The sequence below is a fragment of the Athalia rosae genome, chromosome 8, assembly GCF_917208135.1.
Source record: "Athalia rosae chromosome 8, iyAthRosa1.1, whole genome shotgun sequence".
In the NCBI taxonomy this organism is placed as follows: Eukaryota; Metazoa; Arthropoda; class Insecta; order Hymenoptera; family Athaliidae; genus Athalia; species Athalia rosae.
Genome location: NC_064033.1, coordinates 2,581,309 through 2,604,611, shown reverse-complemented (window position 1 = coordinate 2,604,611; position 23,303 = coordinate 2,581,309). Strand labels below are relative to the sequence as shown.

Below are 23,303 nucleotides of genomic sequence, written 5' to 3'. Positions count from 1 at the left end.
TATAAATATTAATAGTACATTTATATATATATATAATATACATATTTATTCATTCATAAATATAAATATATATAAATATATATATTATATGAACAGAATACACGATAAGGAGTAATTAGCCAGGCGTTTGTTTAGTTCTACATACATAATTAGTGTATGTATAATATGTATATACGTATAGGTATTTGCAATCTACACAGCCAAACCCTCATACGCATGACGGGGGTGATCGGAGTCACCCCGTGGCATATCAGGCTGTTTAAAATATCCATATCGTCGCTCTCTTATTCAACTCATTTTTTCATTCTACTACTCCTCCTCCTCTCATCGCTAATACCTATACCTTTAATAATCCCATAGAGGTAATAAAAACTTTCAAAGTTTTTAATTATCATTTGATCTTTTAAAAATTTTCACTCTCATCACTCCGCATCGTACATACCCATCGAATCGTCATCTAATTTATCACACGTGCATATACGCAGGTATAATTTCATAGGTACATGCATACACTATTATATACATATATATTTCTGATTTTTTTTTTTTTTGCTTTTTTCTCTAATTTTCGTTACCTTTTTTTTCGTCCTTGGCTTGTCAGCTTGCTAAAAATTCAATTGGAAATCATTGTTAGTTTATTTTTTCTCTTCGTGTGCGTCATTCTCCTTATTCTCCTGCTACTATTTATTCGAATCCAGGGCGGGGGTTGGGGGTGAGCTTCTTTTTCTTCTTATTGTTTCTTTCTTTCCGTGTGTTTTTTTTTTTCTTCTTCTTTTTACGTTTGTTTAATTTTTTCTCTCCGTCGTTTGGTTTAGGTATTCGTTTTACAGCGCCTTCTTATCTCCGCATATCTTTTTTCTTTTTTTTTTTTTTTTATTAATAATAAATGTTAAAGAGCACGAAACGATCGCACTCGTCGTCACTCTCCCATTTTTTTTTTTTTTCTAAACATGTCTCTTCATATGGAGGGCCAGGTGATCGCTGCGGGAAAAACAACGGTCGCAATGCCTGCATTTGAAGGGTTTTGCACCCGTGTGTTTGCGGTAATGGCGCGTCAATTCGTCCGATCGAGCGAATCGCCATTCGCAACCCTCCCAGCTGCATTTGTACGGCTTCTCACCTGAAACACGATAAGAAAAAAAAAACCAAATAGGGACAACCCTTCGTGGAATGAACGAGTGTACGAGCGGGCGATCGTGGTTTCGTCGTCCGCCTCCCGATATCTAACGCGAACGCGAAAATTGCGGAATTCGGGGGGAAAACGGAAACAGCTGGAAAATCGACTTTGCGTCTCATCCGCTGTACACGGCGTACGGAAGGTCCGGTATATGAGGGAACGACAGAGAGCGAATAGAGTCGCGTGTATTATTAAAGCCTGAATAATCCGGGCGAACGATACGGGGCCAAGGGAGAAAGAGGGAGAGGGATGACGCCCGTAGAGGGAGGGAATATGTATACATATACCACAGACACATATATACGCGTAGCTATGTATATATATACAGATTGTATACACATACCATATACAGGGCGAAAGTGAGGAGGAGACAATGCACAGGGTCACCACCTGTGGCGTGATGTTACCCGAGCTTAACAAGCCAAGGGAGTTGGTTGGCATCTGTGGTGGATGTTATATAGGGTGGGTATCCACAACTACATACATAAATTCGCACCTACACAACGATCCCTCCCTCCGTATGGCTGATGACAATGCCGGTGGTATCGACCCACCCTAACCTGCCCTTACACTTATATTTTATACAAGGGACGGACACCCCCGAAAGCCTCAATTTTTCCATCTACTTTTTTTCTCCATCTCTTTTCGCAGGCAACTATTATCGATAAATGACGTAAGAACGCTCCCCTCCTTTTCTTGCGTTCAATCTTGAATTGTTTTTGATTAAAACCAAAAAGAGAAAAAAAAATTATGCACAAACAAGAGGCGAGATTTCCGGGGCGGGGGGGAAGGGGGAGAAAGAAAATCGTGTAAACGTGAAAGTGAATTTGAGGTGTGCGCGGCGCGAGGGGGTGGTGCGTCCGGGGGTTGGGGTTGGGGGGGTGGTGGGGTGGCAGGAGAAGGATGAAAGCGACGGACTACGCGAGGCTCTTCGTTAAACGTGGAAAATGAATAAATTCTTTGGCGAATGAAGAAATAGCTTCGCGGCTATGTGTATACAAGCCCGCATCTCACGTTTTTCCGAGACAATAAGAACCGTGCAGCACATCAGAACGCGACGGTGGAGTAAAACTAAGAAAAAGAGGATGAGGTTGAGGAGGATGAGGACGAGGATGCGAAAGAGAAATGCGAAGGAAGGGAAAAAGGAACTGCTGCTGCCGCTGCTGCTGGTTCCTCTCTTACAAGCGAAAGAATTTATACCGTACTTTGTTCGCCTCGAGCATTTTTGTTTTACCTTGCTTCCATTTTTTTTTTTCTTCTTTTTCTCTATCTCGTCTCCTCTCCTCCGCTTGTTTTTTTTTTTTTTTTCGTCTATCTTTTTATACGTCCTAACAACGTCGCGCGATACGCGAATATACGTAGCCGAAGAAAAGAAAAGAGAATAGAGAGAAAAGAGAAAAACTTAGAATAAAAATAAGAAGCGTCGCGAGGGATGGACGGACGTCGTTTTACCGCCCACAGGATCACTACGCGGAAGACGGGGACAAATCTAACCGAGACGCCGTTCCGCATAACCGACAACTGTTTCTTCCGCTGCCGTAGCTACCGCTTTTACTTATTCCTCGTCCTCCCCGTTTACCGGCGCTAAACGAACTCGCCGAAAAAGATAAGGAACCAGACGCTTTGTGGTACGGCGGCAGCTCGAAACACCGTATACGCGACTTTTCGTATGTAACGTACCTACGAGACGATAGACTGCACTGGGACACGTAGAAACGTATACAATATAGGTATAGGTACGGGGGTAAACTGAAATAAAGAAAGGAGGAAAAAACCAAAAAACCAAAAAAAACAACTCTCAAGAGCAATAGGTATATATAAACTCTCTCTGAACTCGGCTCGTGTTCAACCTGTACCGAATACACGTGTGTACGTGGAGACATGCCGTTCGTTTTCCAGGATACATATATATATATATATATATATATATTCAGACAGGGTGATTTAGAACCCCTGCGTACCGCGGTGAAACCAATAAAAGGGATGATGCCTCGTGAATAAACGAGAAAGAATATATATAATAAAAAAAAAATGATAATAATAAAATACCGTGAGTTTTCATCTTCCACGTACCGCGGAGGAACAGAGTTCAGTTTTGCGGGGCGAAGTGTGCGTGTGTGTTTGCCGCGGCATAAGCGACCGTCGGCATAACGGTCAATCATTCGTTCCTCCTTTTTTCGTTTCGTTTCCTTTTTTTTTTTGTTTGCTTTCTTTTCGTTTTTTCAACAACCCCCCCGTACCTCCCCGCCGCGCCGAAGGATATTTTTTCAAACCCGACAAAACGATCGTTGAAATGCAGTAGGGTTAAAATCAGGGTGATCGAAATTTATCACATGGTTAACGCGAATAAAGCCCCCGCAGCGATTCTCTCGATCTCGTTTTTGTTCCAATGGTTTTTTTTTTTTCATTTTTTTCTGTTGTTGTTGTTGTTTCTCTTCTCTTTCGGGTGCGGGCGGAATCGTTATTATTCCCACATTTTGAACGGGGTGTACGATGTACAATATAAATATACAAATAACTCGTTCGAATCGGCTCCTTTATTCCACAAAATTTTTCATTCTTTCAATCAACGTTTCTTCCTTCCTTCCGACCCGAAACTTTCGACGATAACTTTTTTGCGCGGCGTCTACTCGCGCCGGCTCTGGATACATCTTTTGGAAATCATGAATTCCGGTGACCGACGCCCCGACATCTTGCCGTTGGGCTTAATAAAATGCAAAAACGTGGCGGTACGTCGCCCTCCGCAAGAGCCGGGTGGAAGGACGAGACGACGCTGGTCCGCGGACGACGTGCCGTCGCAATACCTTTCTCGAGGAACCCGGTTCCTCCCGACTACGAATACGACCAACCAATACGAAGGGACCCCGCCGGAGACCGACCCGGAGAGGGAAGAAAAATCGCCCGACCTCCCAGACGGGAGACGAACATCCCCCGTGTATATCCCCCTCTTTTTTTTTTCCACGAACTCCGAGGAGAGAAGACCGACCCCTGAACGCTTCAAAATGGCGTCACGTGCGTCCCGACGCGCACACGTATGCGAGGGACGGGGATGACGATGCTGCACACATGCCACCTTCCCTCGGCCGAAATAACGTCTCCGAAAAAATATGAGGGAGCTTTTTTTCCCCGTATCCGCGCGTCGTTGTCCGTACTACCGATTGCACTACCCTGTGTTTTAACGCGATTGAATAATATTCTCCCCTTTTTCTTTGTAACGAGAAGCTAATTCGGTACGTAACCTTAGGGGCAAAAATGGTGAATCGAGATTGTAGAAATACGAAGGTAAATTGCGTAAACGGTAGCCGTAGAAACGATTCGGTTTTATTATAACTTCGCGAGACGGATAGCTTTGGGCTATTACCTACTTACTTATTGTTAGCTACGTCGCGTGTATCGCATAAAATACGCCGTTTTAATTCAACCCCCTTTTCCGATAGCCAATTATCGTGCTCTCGTTGTATTTTTACCAAAAAAAAAAAAAAAAAAATAGAACCGCGTAAAAAAAAGAAGAAAAATTAAGAGACGTCTTTTCCGAGGAGTCTAAACCGTCGCGATGGAAGAACGATTCGTCCACGGACCAGGTGTCGTTACGATACAGCGAACGACGATCAATTAGAAGGATTAAATTCGAAGTATATAGTTGCAAAGTCTTGTTGTCCGTTGGAACGGAATGCGGGGAGCGCGGTGCCCTCGGATAGTCGGCAGTAAAGCGCATTCCGCAAACCGGGTCAATGAGGACTAGTTGAGCACGTTTATTATCTCTCTCTCTCTCTCTCTCTCTCTCTCTCTGTCTTTCATTCCTCTCACGCTTCGGATACTTTCTACAGTCATCAGACTACGTCTTATTGCGATCCTAAAGATCCTTTCAAACTCTCCGTCTACGAGCCTACGTACCCACGCGCTGGCACGGAATACTCAAAGCGTCAACCTTTTCGTATCTTCTTCGTACTTTTCCGTTCCTGCCTTTTTTTTTTTCGTTTTTTTTTCTCTTTTCGAGAACTCGAGTCGAATTATTTGTCAAAGAAACTGAGGGAGGATAACGCTGAGAATGGAAAATTAGGAGAGAACCTATAGAAATCAGCCCGGTAAAACGGTTGGTCGCCCTCGGTCCGTAGCGCGTACTTTAGTTTTCTCCGTGGAAAAAGGAGTCGGAGTAAAAGAGGAGAAGAAAAAAACGGAAATTTCGGTAGAAAGCCCTGTACTCGCGCCACGCGTATTCTTCCGCTATTGAATAAAAGAAAAAGGAGGGGGGGGAGCGCTTTCTTTCACTCGGCGAATTCCGTTGAGGAAGAGGAGGGCGGTTTGCCGAAACGAGAAAAACGCCAAAAAATAAAGAAGAAAAAAATAGGTTTTCCCGAAAATTTTCTATTCCTACGAACAAGTGTGCGGATAGACGAATCGCGCGGTGAGAGTCCGGCGGCGCTCGAGGATCCGCGCGATATCGCTAACGGGAAAAGACAGTCGTGGAGAACGACGACGACGACGAGCTCCGTTCCCCCCTTCCCCGGGAGATAAGAAGGGAAAATAACCAGCTTTTGTGTATTTTAGTCAATTCGCTGAGGGCGCAATGTTTGTCCATGCAAAAGGGTGGCGGAGTGTCAAGTTTGTAGTTTCGCGGTCCCTCTGATTCTCATCCCCATCCGCTTCCAGTTTCGTACAGCAGACCCTCCCCCCTCCCCCCTTCCCCTCCCCCGCTCATCTCATTCCAGCTTTCCTACATTTTGCGCCCCGAACGAACCCTCTTTTCCTATTTTCCCACAGGGACCTTGATACCTGTATCGATTGGCGGTTTCTTTTTTTTCTCGTCTCAGCCCACGGCTACTTTCTCCTCTTCATCCCTCGTTTCTTCGTCGCCGCCAAAAAATTTCTTCCTTTTTTTCTTCCCGGTATTATTTTTCGCGTAAAAATTGCGAGTGATATCCTCGACTATTTCTCTAGGAATTTGTCAAAAAAAATATGTTGAATCGGTATAAAAATTCTTCTAACGCGAATTAACGGGCCGCCCCGATAGAAAGGGGTAAGTTAACAACGTGCTAATTATTATAACCGGGCAGGGTGCGGTGGTGAGGTACGGGTGAGCACAGGTAATCCGGTAGTTAGCAATTTTGCTTAACGATCCAGGAGCTGTAATCCCGAGGAGCGACGACACAGCTGTAGGAACGGTTGCAGTATACTACCGAGCATAGGAACTAAATTTTCCCGCACCGCGTAGCTCCGCGATTGTCTTTGTCTTTGTCGTTGTCATCGCGGTGTGTACATGTATACATATCTATCCCGGTGTCGCGTATGTATACGTACACGGTGTACCGTACACCGAAACCGAAACACTGTATCCCCTTTTTCAACGGCGAGGCGAATCTCCATAGACATTACCGGTGCATATTCCGAAGGGTGGTTTTCGCACAAACACCCGCGTACGATATTACCAGACTATCCTGGACGAGTCGCAACAAAAACCACGAACAAAGCGAGAGTTCGTTAATTACACTCCGCGGCTACGTGTGCGGGAGAGTTCGTGTGCGACGGAGTACACGCGGACTGGGTTTTCCAGGTGTATACAGGCGGCGCATGTCGCGGTATAACTACCTTTTCTCTCTCTCTCTCTGTATACGTACGGTACGTATAAAACGTAGGTGACGTTGCGTCGCCTCTGAAAACCCCGGAGCTCCGAATCCCGTCGGATATAGGAGATGAGGCGATTTCTATGCTCATCTGAATAAATCCCCGCACCGAAACCGATACGTGCCGGCAAACAAACAAACAGACGAACCAACAGACAAACAAACTTTCGATGTACATCTTCCGTCAGACACGGTGCAGCGACGCTCGTAATGCGAGTCGGTTTGACGTGTCGAGCGCTCGCGAAAATTGGCCGAAAAAATTCTCCTGGATTTTTTCTAAGGGGACCGGAAAAAAAAAAAAAAAACAGAAATCCGCGAAACCGAAACGCGAGAGGGGGAAGAGAGAGAAAAAAAAAAAAAAGAAGGAAACGTTCCGGACCCGCGAAAGTTTCGCATGATCGTAACTCACCCGTGTGCGTTCTCTGGTGTGCTTTCAGGTGTGAACTTTTCGTGTAGACCTTCTTACAACCAGGAAATTGGCATTTGTGTATCCGTCGTTTCGTGTCGGGGGGACTGTGTTCGTGACTTCGCGCGTGATGCCTCTGTACTACCGTCGCCGCCACGGGGCTCGCACCTACGTGCTGATGTTGGGCACCGACGACCGTCGGAAAACCGCTAGCCGCCACGGTTATTAATCTGGAATAGAAAATATCGGGGGCAAGGGTCAGACGGATTCATCCCCAGCGAAAAAAGCCTCCTCTTTTGCTGTTTCATTATTTTTTGCTATTTTTTTTTTCAACGCACCTCGCGACTCCTTGCGGACTGCTCGCGGTGACCCTGACGATGGCGCTCCTCCCGCCGTTACCGTGGAGGTTCAGGTGATGGTGAACGTCGAGCATGGAACTACCGCTCGACGAATGACTGGAGTTCGAGTGACCCTGACCGGACTCCGGGCTCGACGGAGGTGTGAGAATTTGTCCTTCGCCTTCGCAACCGCTGTCGTCCTCCTCTTCGATCTCCTGAAACGACAAGGGAGGGAAAAAAAACGCGTCGGTCAGAGACGATTGATTTCAAACGAGAAGTGAAATTTTTATCTTCGGATTTTTTTCCCGGGAATATGGTATGGCATCTTGTACCGACCTCGTGCTCTTCGTCCTCCTCGAGGTCCTCGCTAGGCTCTTTTTTCAATATCAAAGCTCGGCACGACACGGAGGGCGAACTGTCCCACGATAAAGCCGAACACGCCGAACTCGCCGACGACATCGACAACGAATCCAGATGACGATCCAACAGATCCCTATCCCGATTGTGATTGTGATCACCGGGGCTGAATTTTATGTCCTCTAAACACAGGGGATCTCTGTCGTCCGACGTCGTCGTCACCTGCGCATGAACCGGTGAGAAGAAAAGTTTTAGTCGAGATTTGCGAAGAAAAAAGAAGAAAAAAATCACCCCCTCCCTCGCGCGAACCCCAACGAACACTCACCTCCATTTTGATCGGTTGATCGAACTGTGCGTTTGCGTTCCCGGTAGAAGCTGTCCAGGATATAGGAGGTGCTGTGAAAAGATTCCAAGGCGCCGTGTCCAGTTCCGTGGGTAATTTTTTGTACGACTGCAGCTTAGGTTCGTCCTTCAGGTACCTCTCCATTTCGTAGCATGTCTGCGAACGGCAAAAGAGAAAAGAAAAATGAAAAATCACTCTCTAATTAGCGAGTGCGAGAAAAATACGTTCTCGGCGAAGGGAGAAAAAAAACAAAAAACATACAGAAATATGACGAATGTGCACCATCACCGACGCGACCAACGCTGCGGAGTGAGGTACGCTATTTTTGGGGGGGGCGGCTTATATTAATTATTTTCAGGGTAAAAATAAGTGAAAGAAAGAAAAAAAAAAGAGAGAAAAAAGAGAAAAGAAAAAAAATTAAAACGGGATAACAGAAGGTGCTGACGTAGGTATATACGACCTGCCCTGGGCGAACGACTTGCCAGATGGAAGATTATTTATACATACGTATAATACGTACGCGTGTAAGCGATGGGGCCGGAGCACTTTGTACATATACACACCGAAGGGAAATTTAAACAAACAAATTTTGGAATGATCGCGAAGAGGGTGGGGCGGGTGTTGATGACGAGGAACGTAGAGTACGTAGGAGGAGGAGGGTAAGAGGCTGAGAGCGCCCTACGTACTTTCTACGACGTACACCAACTATGGAATATATATACATAGTTAGTCCGAAGACAAACGGGGGGGAAATTACTCAGCCCCTAACGTACGTAAAGCAAAGTTGACATAACTCCGCGCGTTAGCCGAGTTAGCGTTACGTACATACTCTATCGTAGGCTTGTGAAACGGTATAGGAGTTGCCGTAGGCCCGCAGCATTATACCATACCGTACAGGCCCACCGAGAGGTAAGAGGTACGGTAGTAAGGTAGCGGCGGTGGTGGGCAACGTGGCAAACGACAAGGTGAGTGCAAAGTTGTACATATGTTACATATATATACATATACATATATATCCTTCGGTGCAGAATTCACCGTATATTTTCACTACCTTCTCACGGGGGGGTTCGACCGAAATTAGATTAGGCGCCCCCACCGTATCTCATCGCAAAGCACTCCCCGTTAATTAATTACTGTTATAGCTGTTTATCCCCACTTCCACTTTTCGGGAGTCGCTCGACCGAGCTGTGCTGTGTATGAATAACGGTCGAACGGATCGTCGTTTCTCCGATTGCGAGGAATGTACCGGACGATGTAAGCGTATTTTTTATTATCCTTCGAAAAAGCGTAATTTTTCGGCGAAACTGTATAATCAAAATTGGAATTAAGCTCGACTCGGCAATTGGTGAGCGTGAGTCGTATATTCGACCTTATAAATCTTCCTCATGCATACAAATTTCGAACTGTGACGGCTACGCGGTAACGCGGTGCGGTTAAGCCGGGGTAATAACTCGCGGGCTTTTGAAATAAATCCGATTTGTAGTATAAGGGGACGGGGGACGGGGGAGGGGGAGGGACATTCGACGAGTCCTGAAATATGACGCAGCTGGTCCTTGCTAAGTTCTTTGAACCGTGCGAGTAATCGTGCGTTTTTGTTTAAAAAAAAAGAAAAAAAAAGGAGAGGAGAGGAGAGGAGAGGAGCTCTCTGCCGACTAAAAATTTCACCCGGGTCCTGCCGAGCTCCTGATTCTTTCCGCTCCCTCTATCTTTAGGGACAACTGTACACGAGAATCGAGAAAATGATATTCCGTCGTCCTCTTTGCGAGGATTCGGATCGCCGCCGAGGTCTCAGTCGCCGAGGACTTGCGATTAATTTTCCGTTGGACCGAAGGTTATAAGAGGGGAGACACGATAAAGGGTGGAACGCGGAGTCGTCCTCCCGACAATCTAAGGAGTGTAACTGAAGCTTTGTTTTCCGGACGTCTCGAATTGACTGGCGCACAATGACAAACGACGTTAGCTTCTCTCTTTCCAGGGTAGGAAATTAAACGGGAACGTTATCTACCTGGGTGTAACGATACCCCGTATAAATCATTTCTGAATTTGTGTTTTTTTTTTTTTTCTTCCATATTTTTCTTTCGGTTTCTTCCGCGAGGCGGGCAAAAATCCTCGGGAGGGCGGGTGGGGGGAGGGGTTGGTCGGGTGTCGTTTGAGAGGAAGTTCGGAGACGTTGGCTGATATACGTTGTCCCTGTGATTTTCGCCCTTCCCGAAGTTGGGAGGATTTATAAAGCGGTTCATCTCCTCCTCGTCAGAGAGTCATTTTGAACTTTGCCCCTCTCACTGTTGCCGTCGAGGCGGGCCAGCGAGAGCTCCGCGTGTTGTATGCCGAGGTCTTGATGGATGTGGGAGCGATTTCTTTGTGCCGCTGTTACGGCGACCAGCTTGAGGGCTCATCTCGCGGCGCACGAGGTTGTTCCTCGCGAGACGAGAAGAATGAGAAATAAATGACGAGGAATGAAAAGAAATATAGAGTGAGAATGAGAGCGAGGGGGGGGGGGAGGGAAAAAAATAAGTGGGAGGGAAACGGAACGAGGAAGTATCTCGGCGACTGTATTAAAAGAAAGCAGACGTAGTCTGGAATAGTGTACAACCGTAATCACACTGCGCGCGGTGATCATCGCGGAAGAAAAACGCTGATAACAGCAACTATATTAACGAGTAAACGAGAACTGCTTTCTTACCTAGATCCCTCCTAAGTCGACGACGACGACGACGACGACGACGACGACGACGACGATTCGCGGCACTTTATTTCCCTCATTTTTCTACCGGCTTTTTTCTTTATTTCTTCCACCACCTCTTTTCTCTCCCTTTTCATCTCTTTTCTTCTCGATACTTTTTTACCTTCTTTCACTCCACTCCTCTCCTACTACTACTTCGTCCTCCGTCTGCCTCCTCCCTTCTTCTTCTTTGCTCATTTGGTACGGAGTTGTTGCTTGAGTTTTTTTTTTCCAAACGTTTACGAGAAAAATTTCTACACGGGCTACCCGACTTCATCGAGATTCGAGGAGTTCATTTATGTACCTAACTACCTCTACCGCCACCGTACCACCGCCGCTTCTGCCGCCCACCTTATACTCCTCCTGAGTTTTCATTATTAGATTATTAAACGGCGTCGGCTGAAGAATATGTGGTTATACTCGGTGATATTTCATAAGGTTATATAAATCGGGAGAAGGAGGAAGAGGAGGAGGAGGAGGAGGAGGAGGGCTGCTGGCGTTTATTCGCTTCCCATGAATCTAGTTCTTTCTCTATTCACGATTCGACGTTGGGCTACCGAAATTCTCTTTCAGTCGATGTGAATACACAGGTGTAAAATATGTTACAGAATAAGAATATAAATAGCGTGTAGGAACAAGTCGTGAAAAATAAAGAAGAAGGAAAAAAATCTAGTCGGCAGTCGGTGTATATATAAATTTTAATCTGCACGAGCTCATTAATTAGGACTAATTGCAATTTGAAAAATGAAAAGTTGTTCCTTTTTTTTTTCTTCCTTGCTTTTTTTTTTCTTTTTGTACGCTTTATATAATTTTCTTTCCATTTTTTTTTTCCTATTTTTTCTTCGTTTTATTTTTTATAACTCGTTAGTGCGGAGGAATAATAAGAACGAAAATAATTTATTTTAAACTTTTTCCCCCCCCCCCCCCTCCCCCCCTCCCGGTGCGATTCTCGGTTCTCGGACCGAGTTATTACTTCCCGTAGATGCAGATGTAGAGGTTCCTTATATATACCTATGGAAATACGGAGGGAGACCCGACACCGACTAACTCCCCGCAGTAGTGGTGCACGCTCTGAAAGTTCGCAGCCAGCGATATTCTAAGGCTCCTTATTTCTCCATTTTATTTCCTTCCTTCCTACTTTTTATCTACTATACTTTTTTTTTTTTTTTTTTCTTTTTCTTTCATTCGTTTTATTCGATTTCATTCGGTCGTTTTGTGTTAAATTTCACACATCACACGAGTTTCCTTTTTTCGTTTTTCGTTTTTTTTTTTTTTCTTCAGTTCCTAGCTGCTCTCTTTTTCTCATTCATTCGTTCATTCATTCGTCTATTCATTCTTTACCTGGAGCTCGCGCAAAAGCACGAAGCTTTCGACGAACGTATTTTATCCGACTTTTCTACACTACATAGGTCTCCGCACAGGTACCCGCCGACGCAATTCTACCGATTTTTACCTCCGGTCACCGGTTACCACTCACCTCCTAATTAAACCAGACGCCGACTCGCGAGGCTCGCGTACCCGTACACATCGTACACACGTCTGATATAATTTCTAATTTTACCCGTGCGGTGCAAATAACTACACACCGATACTTTCGTGTACAACGGTGCAACGAAACCGTAACCGCGACCGCAGCTATCAACGCTACGTAATATTAATTTATTATTCTCATTACCGCTCCGGAAATTCTTCCGTACCGAGTTCGCCCTGTGCGCGCGTAGTACCGCCCGAACGGAAACTGGGAGGAATCGGACTTTTGTCCGATCTGTCACGATCAGCAGCTTAATTGATACACAACGAGCCACAGTGACGTGGTGGTGAGAAAAGGTTTCTTTATCTTCGAAGTTCTTTTTTTCTCTTTTTCGAGAACAATAAAATCGTTTGACGGCAGTTACGTCTCCGTTGTTGTTATTATTTTATTTTTTTTCTTTCTTATGCCCAACGACGAAGCGGACGAACGACGTTTTGGAATTTTATTCGAACCCCGAACCACAGCGGCTACGCGTGCAGGGGACGATTATATATACGAGTTTCGCATGCATACGGTCGGTTACGGAAGAACTGTGGAAGGGTGGGCAGGGGGGGCGGAGGGGTGGTTTATATATAGGTGAAAATTCATGGCGATGAGACACCCTTGTTCGACGGAACGGCACGTCAGCAACGCAGAAGATATTTCGGGGTGCGGTAGAGGAGACCAACGATTCCTCGAATTTCTCCAGTCTAAGAGCTTACGCCGCGTGGGCGCCCGGGAATTCTACCCGGGCATTTAACGGAAATCGTGCAAATTCGCCCAAAATTTTATCCTCAAAGAACCCCCACCCCATCTATTATCATTATTATTTTCTATTTTTTTTTCTTACCGTATCTGAATACCGAAACGGAAGGACGAAAGGACGAAGAAAATCGGCGCCCCTCATATTTTTTCCCTCCCTCGCAATCACACGAGGTGATTTGTGTTTACATATGAGAATTATTATTCGGTTCGATATGCACCTGTTGCTTCCGATTACACGGGTAATTTTGGTCAGGTGTGACGATCGTGTGACTTGATTATTGCGCGCGAGAGAGAGAAGTCGACGTTGATTAGAAATTGCTGTCGCGGCGACCGCACGGAGGGCGGTTGTGTGGGATTGAAAAATATATGTAAGCTCGGATCGTGAGTTTAACGGGGTAGGGGGGGAGGGGGTTGGTTTTACTCCCGCGGAACGTAGGGGGTGGTAAAAAAGACTTATCTATTTGGTTGACTCGTTCCGCGGAACGCAAGTCGTCGCGTAAGTAAGTAATCGCTTAGTTTACGGCAGGACGAACTGCGACCGGTTAAAGTTATACCCAGCGGTTTAAAGGGAGGACAAAAATAAGGAAGGAAGAAAGGAAGAAAGGAAGGAAGGAAGGGTATCTATAGTCTTTTTATTATTAGCGCCATTAAACCTGATACTGCGTAATAATTTAAAAGTTCACCTGCAGCGGAGACGCCGCTCCAAAGGAGCGTCTTACTTCTCCTTCGCGTTGGCTTTCGTCGATTACAACGCGGTTCTGTAGCTCCGCTTCCACTTCCACTTCCACCCTCCCCCCCCCCTTCGCCCTTTTCCCTTCGTCTGAGTTACGGACAAACCCACCCACCCCTCCCCGTCTCATCCCCTGCCAAAACTCCGGCGAAACGATGGTCTCTGTTATCCGGCAGACTTTCCCCCCGAGGGGGGGAAAAGTCTGCAACCAGCGTTTCATTCTATTTCTTCGTTTCGGGAAAGACAAGCCAGCCGAAGTAAAAAAAAATAACGGACGATCCGCGGACGGGTTTTTCTTTCTTTTTGTTTCCCACTCGTCGCGATGACGAAAGGCGTCGTTCGATGGTAGTAATTTTTCTTTCCCCATTCGCACGAATGCGGACTGCGATTGAATTGGAGAAAAAAAAAAAACAATAATCGGAATCAAATCTCGGGCACCCCGATCGCAAAATTTGGTAATCACGGGAACATCGGGGACTTTCACATTCTCCTTGCGAGCAACGAACGAGCCGCGATCTCCTCACCCCTCGCGGTGGTAAAAGCCACGACCGAACGTCGTCTGGACCGATTTACACGCGTGCGTGTGCGCTCGCATATATGCGAGGGTATAAAAAACGACGAGGATGACGCGGGCGAGCCACGACGCATCGGGTAATAGACTGGAGTGATTCGTGAACAATGCACTTCCCGATCAGCGCGGTGGGCTACAAGTCGAGAGACAGATAGATGGAGAGCGAGAGAGGGGGGGAGGGATAGAAATCGTGGAGAAGCTTGATGACGGGCTAGGGTTGTCGGGAAGAAAATAAATAATAATAATAATAATAATAATAAAATAATAACAAAAAACGACAATAGACGGAAGCGGGAGGAAAAACGCGAAACGCGAATAATTGTCATCTTTTTTCCCGCACGATGCGGCGCAATCCGACGTACGAAATCGACCCGCGTAGCTGTACCAGCGCTAAATGTTCATCGGTTGTAAATGTCGGTGGGGGATGCAACGGCGGCGGCACGCTGAGGTATATCTCCCTCGAGGATTCATTGTCAGCTAGGAATGCGGGGATTGTTCGTTCGTGGGATGCGGGTGAACGACGAAAGAGAGAAACGGAAGAGTAACGGGGAACGGGGCGGGGGGAGGAGGAGGGGGCAACAAAAGGGGAAAAAGAAAAAAAAAAAATATATCGGCCGGTTGAAAGAACGAAGAAGAGCGGAGATTCGAGCGGGGGTAAAAAATAGAGAAAAAATAAAAAGTACACGTATACACACACACGCGCGCACAGTAGGCCCCTCTGTACTTCGCGAACTCGGTGTGCGCGGTGTGCGTTGATTTTTCCGGTACAAAGCCCGACTCTGTTCATTCATAACCGAGGGCTGAGGAGAGACAAAACGAACGACACGCCGCGCGGTCGTCCGAAAATTCTTCTCCTCCTGTTTTTTTTTTTTCCTCCCACCGTAACGCGAGCAGTCGCGAAAAATACGCTGTTATTTTTTTTGCAATTTCGTTTAATCGACGAATTTCGTAGGTGGGCAAACCTACTGATACTACTTACTACTGCTACTCGTCATCGGTTGCGCGGCAAAACTCGGTTGAATTTAGTTATTCCAACGGAGAACGAAGAGACGTACGAAGAGTAACGTGCATAGCTCGGGGTCAGGGTTAACGACGCTAACGAGCCAAGACTGAATGAGTTACGACTAATTCAGTGCGTCGACTTCATCCTCCTCCGTCCTCCCCGTCCGTACGAGACCCAGCCAGCCAGCCTGCTCCGCGTGACCGGAGCGCTCGGTCAATCCGCGCCGAGCGAGGGAGGGAGGGCGGGAGGGAGCGAGAGGGGACCAGATGCCAGATGCCGAGCCCCCCCTCCCCCCTTCCCCCTCGCCCTCCCGTCATACGCGGTAATAACACCCCCTGGAAAATGTGCAAGTTATACGCGCGGATGGAAAGGCGAGTTTGCGGCGAGGTCCGATACAACGCAATCCATGCGGTTCACGCCGGTGCTCTCGTTACCGCACTCGCGTACACCATCACCACCACCAGCAGCAGCATCTGCTATCCCCACGGTACAACGGACACAATTGCAGAGACCAAGAAGCACGAACGGTACCAAATGCTATTTCAAGGATCTCATTGTTAGTTAGATACGAGTGCATCGCACAATTGTTTGTTATATGTACAACTGACGTCATCTCGTTAATGTTCAACTCTTCCTGCCGTTGCGAGGAGGTAGAGAGTACCCCCCCACACGCAGAGTAACCTACTACCTCCTATACCACGGCTCGGGCGAAATAACTTACTTCCATACGATGTGCATGTGTGTGGGTACTCACGTTTATTTTAATGACGGAAACTAAACCTTTGCAACATATTTCTTACGCAATTACATGCATCAACGTATCTTCGGATGATAAAAGTCCACAAATAGACGAACAATTCCCTCCCACCCCCCTTCCCGCCCCTTCCCACCCTCTCACTAAAATGCACGTACGTACGTACCCGCGTTCGACTCTGGAAGCGCCGAGGAGGCTATTTATAAATAGGGTCGGTCGGGATTCCGCGTGGGGAACACACGTGTGAAAATATTTTCATCGCTCGGGTATTTCACGCGGTGCAGCGCGCGTATCGCATCCGAGCGTAGGATTATTTGGTTCGATTTTAGGCGTCCGATATCAACGCGGAGACGCGGTGCGTAACACCGGTATGAATCGCCGCCACGGTAGAACGAGGACCGGTTCAACGTTACATCGGTCGAACAACCGTCGACGACCAGACGCGACGCGGAGACGCGGGTATGACGATGACGCGTCTAACGACGTGTGTTTCAACGGGTATACATATGTATATTATATATATATACGTACGACCGTCGCGCGAAACGTACTTTGGTGTCAGCTGTCGACGGGGACGACGTGTAAACGACAGCCATTGATGCATCGAATACAAAGGTAGATCGGGGGCTAGTTTCTGCAACGCGTCGAGAGAGAGATGGAAGAAAAAAATTGTCTCCGCGGACGGGACGCTTTTTTCTCTGCTGTATCACGTGTAGTATTCTTTTCGGACTCTGCTAGAGAACGTACGACGTCGCTGATAATTTGGAAGACTTGGATTTTTTTTTTTTTGCAATTTTTTACCACAGTCTCGGCCCATCGAATCCCCCTGTGTTTCTTCGTCGTCGTCGAAATTTTTTTCTTCTTTCTTTTTGATCTTTTCTTAACAAGCTGAAGGAGAGCGCGTATCGTCGACGTTTGTAGAGCGCCAACCCGGCTACAACTTGCGGATTGACGTTGACGCTGTTGAAAACCGTATCCGTTGGACGCGGAAGGTCGCCTCGTCGAGCGCCGAGTTTGCGAATTCGCAAGGTTTTTTCCGTACGAGTGAAATTTTTTCCAAGCTTGCGCGCAACACGCGCCGTTACCGCGAGGTGTTGAAATTTCGTCGGTTTTTCGAGGGAGCCGAACGAACGTAGGAGAGAAAAGTAGGAAAATGGGAAATGTGACTACGAATAGGGAATTCGGTAGTGGCTTTTTTTTGCGTTATTAACGCGAGACATTCCGTCGTCATTTTCACCGTCGTAGTCGTCGTCATTTAACAAAACTCGACAGATTTTTATCTACGGCAATTTGTCACGGATAATTTCTTTCTTTCTCTTCTCTCTTTTTTTTTTTCCGACCCACCAGAGTCGAAACTGACTCGCGCTCGGCGTCTCTACACACCGCGTAGTAACGTCGACCTTTTTTTTTTCTTTTTTTCGTCTCCATCGCTTCGCTCTCAAACGATGTTAACATCTACTTCGAACAATCAATTAAAAAACTCGAAAAAGAAACATTCGAAGTGTAGCGAAGGTTGTAAAACCAACAAAAAAAAAAAATACCTTGAAATAAGAATTGAATATGAATTCCTGCAATTTTTTGAATTGGAAGAAAAATAAAAAAGAAATTCTGGGCTTCGCAGTTTGCGAAAGTCGAGCGGCAGTTTTCGCCAGTTTACGTCATTTTGGGGCAGCGATGAAGAAAATTAGCCGTGCCGCACATGCCCGTGTATACCTACCTTCTACGTAGCGTAAGAGCTTTCGTAGGTGAGAACAATTAAAGTTGCAGGTAAATTCGCGAGTACGTCGGACCGCACGTGTACCACCAACGTTTCGCGCTCTTGTTTCTGATGGGCAATTAATTCGGCTATTCTCCAAAGTACCTGCAGCACATTATGCATCAACTCCACTTGCCTGCAGAAGCGGCTACGCGTTTTTCGTGTTACTTATTTTTTGGTCCACCAACGCCGCCGGATTCCGACCAACGAGAAGGCCGGACAATTTTCACGTAGCGCGACGCGACGATTCTCTTCGTCTCGTTTGTTCGGATCGTGAAGTGAAAATTCTTCCCTTTTTTTTTTTGTTCTTCAATTAATTTTCTTTTTTCCGAGCGCGTTGCGATCGCGTGATAAAATTCACGTTGACAATCGCGCGCCGACCAACGACACAGCGAATGTTGTACAATAATGTTAATACGGATCGCGTCACGTCAGGGAAAAAGGGGTCATCCTCGGATTAAAAAGAGGAGAAGAATAGAAAGAGAAGAAAAGAAAAAAAAAAAACGTAAAAAGCGGACCTAATTCCTGCGCACATCCTTGACTCGTCACGATATCATATACCCTTCACGAGTACCGTGAAACACACGGGAGTGTGCGGATGGGAGGTTTAAATTAATTTAATGCCAACAATACAGAGTCAAGTTGGGATTCATACGCTGTCAACGACAGCACACTCCCCGTAGTGAATGGATAGACGTTATGGATGTCATACGAGGGCGTGCGGTGCCACTCGCTCTTTCTCCATCTCTTACTCTCATTGTCCGTCGGTCCGTCCGTCGGTCCGTCCGTCTCTATTTAAAATCGTGAGAAGTAAAGGGAGGAAAAAGTCGAGTGCGAGATAAATCGAGAGACGATCCATCGAGCGTGTAAATTCTTTGAAGACGTGCGACCAGCACACGGGGTGGAGGACTTCGGTTGAGCACACGGCGATAAAAGCGTACGTTTTGGTCGCGGCGATCCTCGCCATCGTCGAGACTGTTGCGTACGGGCGATTCGGAGGCTATGAGCGAAGAGTAGGGAAAAAGTAAGAAAACTAAAAAGTCGGCGGCCGCACGTTCTCCGACGTGACATCCTCTCGCTACGCCGAGAGTGCGTATCCTGCATACACACCGATCGATTTCCAGGCTTTCGGTTGGCCGGCGAAGAAAACTCGAAGCTTCGAGCTTCGAGGTCTGAACTTCGAACGCCCGCTTCCTCCACCGTTCACGAGCCTCCGCCCTTTTCCTTCTACTTTTCAAAAAGTCCGCGCGTTTCGCTCGACGTCTCCTCCGTCTCATCCCTCCCGGAATTTTTCCCGAAGCTTCGAACGTCAGCCGAGTTCTCCTACGCGGTTTCCGTTGTATTCAGATTTTTCTACTCGTTCTCGTTTCAACGTAGTTTTCAACGTTTACAGGGGCGCCCGCCGTACGAAAATGAATAATTGATGTATTTAGAAATCTATTCGTCGGTCGGCTAAGTTTATTAATTAAGAAGAGCGGTGAAGAAGAAAAAAAAAAAAGGCCACGGTTAATTGGTCTTGGAATCGCTATTTCAAACTCTAATGTATATTCCCAACAGCATTAGCAGCTCGAAAGTTTACACGATTCGGCCTAACTCACGTTTAAATCGTCTGTAACGAGTAAATTACTTTTGGCAAACTTTTAATTGTTTAATATATACATATAACGGCGTGCAGTGAAATACTTAAAATCAATTCGCAAATAACAATTGTTATCATCGTTACAGTCCACATTGTTATTATACGGGTGAAACTTGCGAGTATATATCGTGTCTGGCACGCTTCGATTAAACGGTATCAATAATATTCCCTCCCCCCCGCCCCCGACCATTTTTTTGTTTTTTTTTTTGTTCAGGAAGAACTTTTTTTTGATAAAAAAAAAAAGGCTCGTCGAATCGCGGTACGACTTCTGTCCACGTTAACGCTCATATCGCGACCCGTTTACAAGCAATTAACGAAGGATATTTTGCATTATATGTCCCCGTAACAGCAGCTCATTAAAAGTATCCCCCCGCTTCCCCTCCACCGTCCTCCTCCTTCGTCGCTCCTCTTTTCTCTCTGTAACGCCCCCGGTAACTCGAGCACCGTTGTTTTATGGATGATAAACCGCGACCGGCAGTCAGTTTTCGCTGGCCGCAATCCACCGCCACCCGTTTCAACCCCCGAACACATTTTCCATGCAACGCCCTCGGATATACGTATGTGTGTGCGCGCGGGGATGCGGGGATGTATTATTCTTGACGGACACACGCCGTGGAAAAATTAAATTCTCTTCATTTTTCATTGCACTTGAACGCGACGACGATACGGAGCGCGTAAATACGTCCCGCGGCCGCTAATTTTATTTCACCGTTCTCGCGGCGGTAAACGCGAGGGGAACGAGAAGAGGAGAAAAATAATTATCGGCAAATACGGCGATCGTGAAAAAAAAAAAAGAGGCATTTTTCCAACGATTTTTTTTTTTTCGGTCTTTGAGCGCGCCTTACGCAATCCGTTTGAATAAACTTGTCACGCTCAGGGTACGCGCGATACGTGTCGTACGAATGTATCCTCTTTTGAATTTTTCTTCTTTTTTTTTTTTTTCTATTCGGAGTCGCAGGTGTTTGCCAGATGTTTCATTTTTGCCGTAACGATCGTACAGTTACTGCAGTTACGACGACGATGATCGTTCGGTAATATTACACTCGTAAAATACAGAAAGAAAAAAAAAAAAAGAATCATCGCGTTCGCGACTGATTATTACGAACGTGTTTCTCGTACGATTCTTCCTTCTCATTTCGATCGTGCGCTTTCATAAATATTGAATCAAGATTCACTTTTGTTGCAATTATATCTGACGACGTTGAATTGCGAATCGTCGTCGGCGCGTGTTGGATATTTTCTTTGATTTTTTATCTATCTTCTTTTAAATATATCAGCAGGTGCGTTTTCGAATCTCGCCGCGTTTACGGAGGTGTAACGAGAATGATCGCTAAAAGTGTATCGGTTTTATTCGGTCCACTTTTGCAACAACGAATTACAACTCACCTCGCCTTTTAAGGCTCACGTGAAAGTTCAATGATGTCACCACCGCGTTAGCGCGCGGCATTTCGCAGGTGCGAAATACGGGCGCACACGTAAGAGAGTCAGTCAATCGGCCTCGCAGACTCCCCCCTGAGGTAATCGTTTCGCCGATCGGAAATTTTTCGTCGATCCGATCGCGCGATACTTCGTCGAATCGGGAAAAAAACTTCGATCATTTTACGGGGTGAGGAGAGAAAGAGAGACGAAGAGAAAAAAACGAATCAATTTGTACCAAAACTTGTAAGTTCTTTTTCTTGTCCCTTCTTCCGGATCATGAGAAATCGCGATTGCCTTTGTACGGTTACCTTTTTTTTTCGCCAACTGTGAACGCGCGATTTTTCTCTCACGCGAATTATTATCACGGAAAATAGAGGGAGAGAGAGTGAAAAAATTGGAACGAGAGAGAAGGAGGTATAATAAAAAAAAAAACCATCCGAGTGTAATAAATTTGAGTTTCGCCATTACACACGGTGAGGCTTGGAGAAACCGTGGTGGTAATGGTGGCGGCTTCGGTTCGGTTCTTGGCGAGTTGATTCTATACGGTTTGGTGCTGCAGTGCCTCGTTAGCGAAGCTAGGTAAGGCCATGCCGGTGTTACTGAAGCCTGTATTAATGCCAGTGCTCGCTTCGTAGGCAATGCATAATTCAAGTGTCTAGTTTGTCGCTCCACAGAGAGAGAGAGAGAGAGTGAGAGAGGGAGAGAGAGACTCAACGCCCGGATAAACCAGCTGACGACATTGCGAGGCAACGAACGAATTGCGTTCAACGTCAACGTCCAGGCAACGTGGAAAGCTTTTAGCTTCAAGAGCCTCGTCAAATTATATTCGCTAAATTGGTGCTTCGCCGTTTCAAGTGACTATCAAAAAATCAAAGAGAATCGTCACAATCGTTCGATAAATATTACATATATATATATTCAAATCGATAAACATTCCGAATAATTATCCTCATCTCTACCTTCCCCACTTCCCACCTCTCGACGCCGAGAAGGATTCGATCCGCACCCCCTCCCCCACCCCGAAATGAAGGGACGCGCTCGTTTCGTTTTGGATTCTTTATTTTTCACCCCCAAGATTTTACCTTCACCTTCGACCTTTGACTTTACCTCCATTTTTTCCCAGCTCTTCCCATTCCTTCTTGCGCACAACGTCCGACCAGACGACGATCATCGCGTACGTGGGATAAAAAAGCTCCTGAAGGATTTTCGGGGGAGGGGGATGAGAATACTTTGGCGAGGAGGCTTTATACGCCGCCAATCTCGCTTTGATGTCCGCGTTTATACGCACGTAGATGACTACCATTGTGTACGGTGTGGGCAGCCGTAACACGGACGCCCCATAGCTAGCTCGTTCGCCGCCACTTCTACTCCGGTATCTTCCCCGCGTACTTCCAACATAGCCGGGTACCGACCGACCACGTACGTCCGCGCCCTTTCGCAGGTTTCCCGTTGGGCACGCGTTACTCGCGGGACCTACAGAGAGTCACGGATGTAACGCGCGTACACAAGGGTACCTTGTACCCGCAGCGTTACCCTACCGCGGGTATCCCGTACACCCTCGAGCAATGACGTACTATGTAAACGTTTGCGCACCGCCCCCCCACCCCCCACAGAGACCGGAAACCGTAGAGAGTTACGCGTAGAATCGCCGTATCGAAGGTATACGTGATCATGTATTACGCTCGTCAAAGGGTTCGATCAAATTTTCCGAAAGATCGGATAAAAGTTTTGGAAAGCAAAAGCAAAAAAAAAAAAAAAAACCCACGGAACGGAGAGAAGGGGGTAGAAAGAAAAAAAGGTGGGGCGCGTTGCGAAACGAGAAAATGGCGCAGGGTCCCCAATTAATTATAGAGAGTGAAGAGGATGAAGTTACGGGGTGAACGTATCGTGTGTATATACATACATTCGTTAACCGGAAGACCCTGTAGTTTGAACATAAATAGGCGGACTCGCCGGGCGGTGGAAAAGCTCGGTCGGTCGGGTGCCGGGTATAACAGTGGGTAGGTATGTATAGAACACGTTGCGGTGACAAATGAGAGACGGTGTAAACCCTAGGCCACAATAAGCTGGTTAACATCACCCAGATATCCGCAGCTCAATTGCCTTATTCAATTATCCACACCGAAAGTGGAAGGAAGGAAGGAAGGACCGAACGAACGAACGAACGAAGGTTGGACAGGAGCCTGGTAACC

General features: G+C 46.6%; 1 protein-coding gene across 1 annotated transcript in view; it reads right to left on the bottom strand.

Annotated features, from left to right (window-relative positions):
* Positions 1 to 530: 530 nt before the first annotated feature.
* LOC105691055 (Krueppel-like factor 7) overlaps positions 531 to 23,303 on the bottom strand; it is a 171,230-nt gene continuing 148,457 nt past the window's right edge. Inside the window, exons 2-6 of the mRNA XM_048659971.1 lie at positions 8,225 to 8,398; positions 7,879 to 8,121; positions 7,543 to 7,757; positions 7,208 to 7,434; positions 531 to 1,120 (exon numbers count right to left, since the gene is read on the bottom strand). Coding sequence (XP_048515928.1) covers positions 945 to 1,120; positions 7,208 to 7,434; positions 7,543 to 7,757; positions 7,879 to 8,121; positions 8,225 to 8,398 — 1,035 coding nt within the window. The 3' untranslated portion in view covers positions 531 to 944. The remainder of the gene's footprint in view (positions 1,121 to 7,207; positions 7,435 to 7,542; positions 7,758 to 7,878; positions 8,122 to 8,224; positions 8,399 to 23,303) is intronic.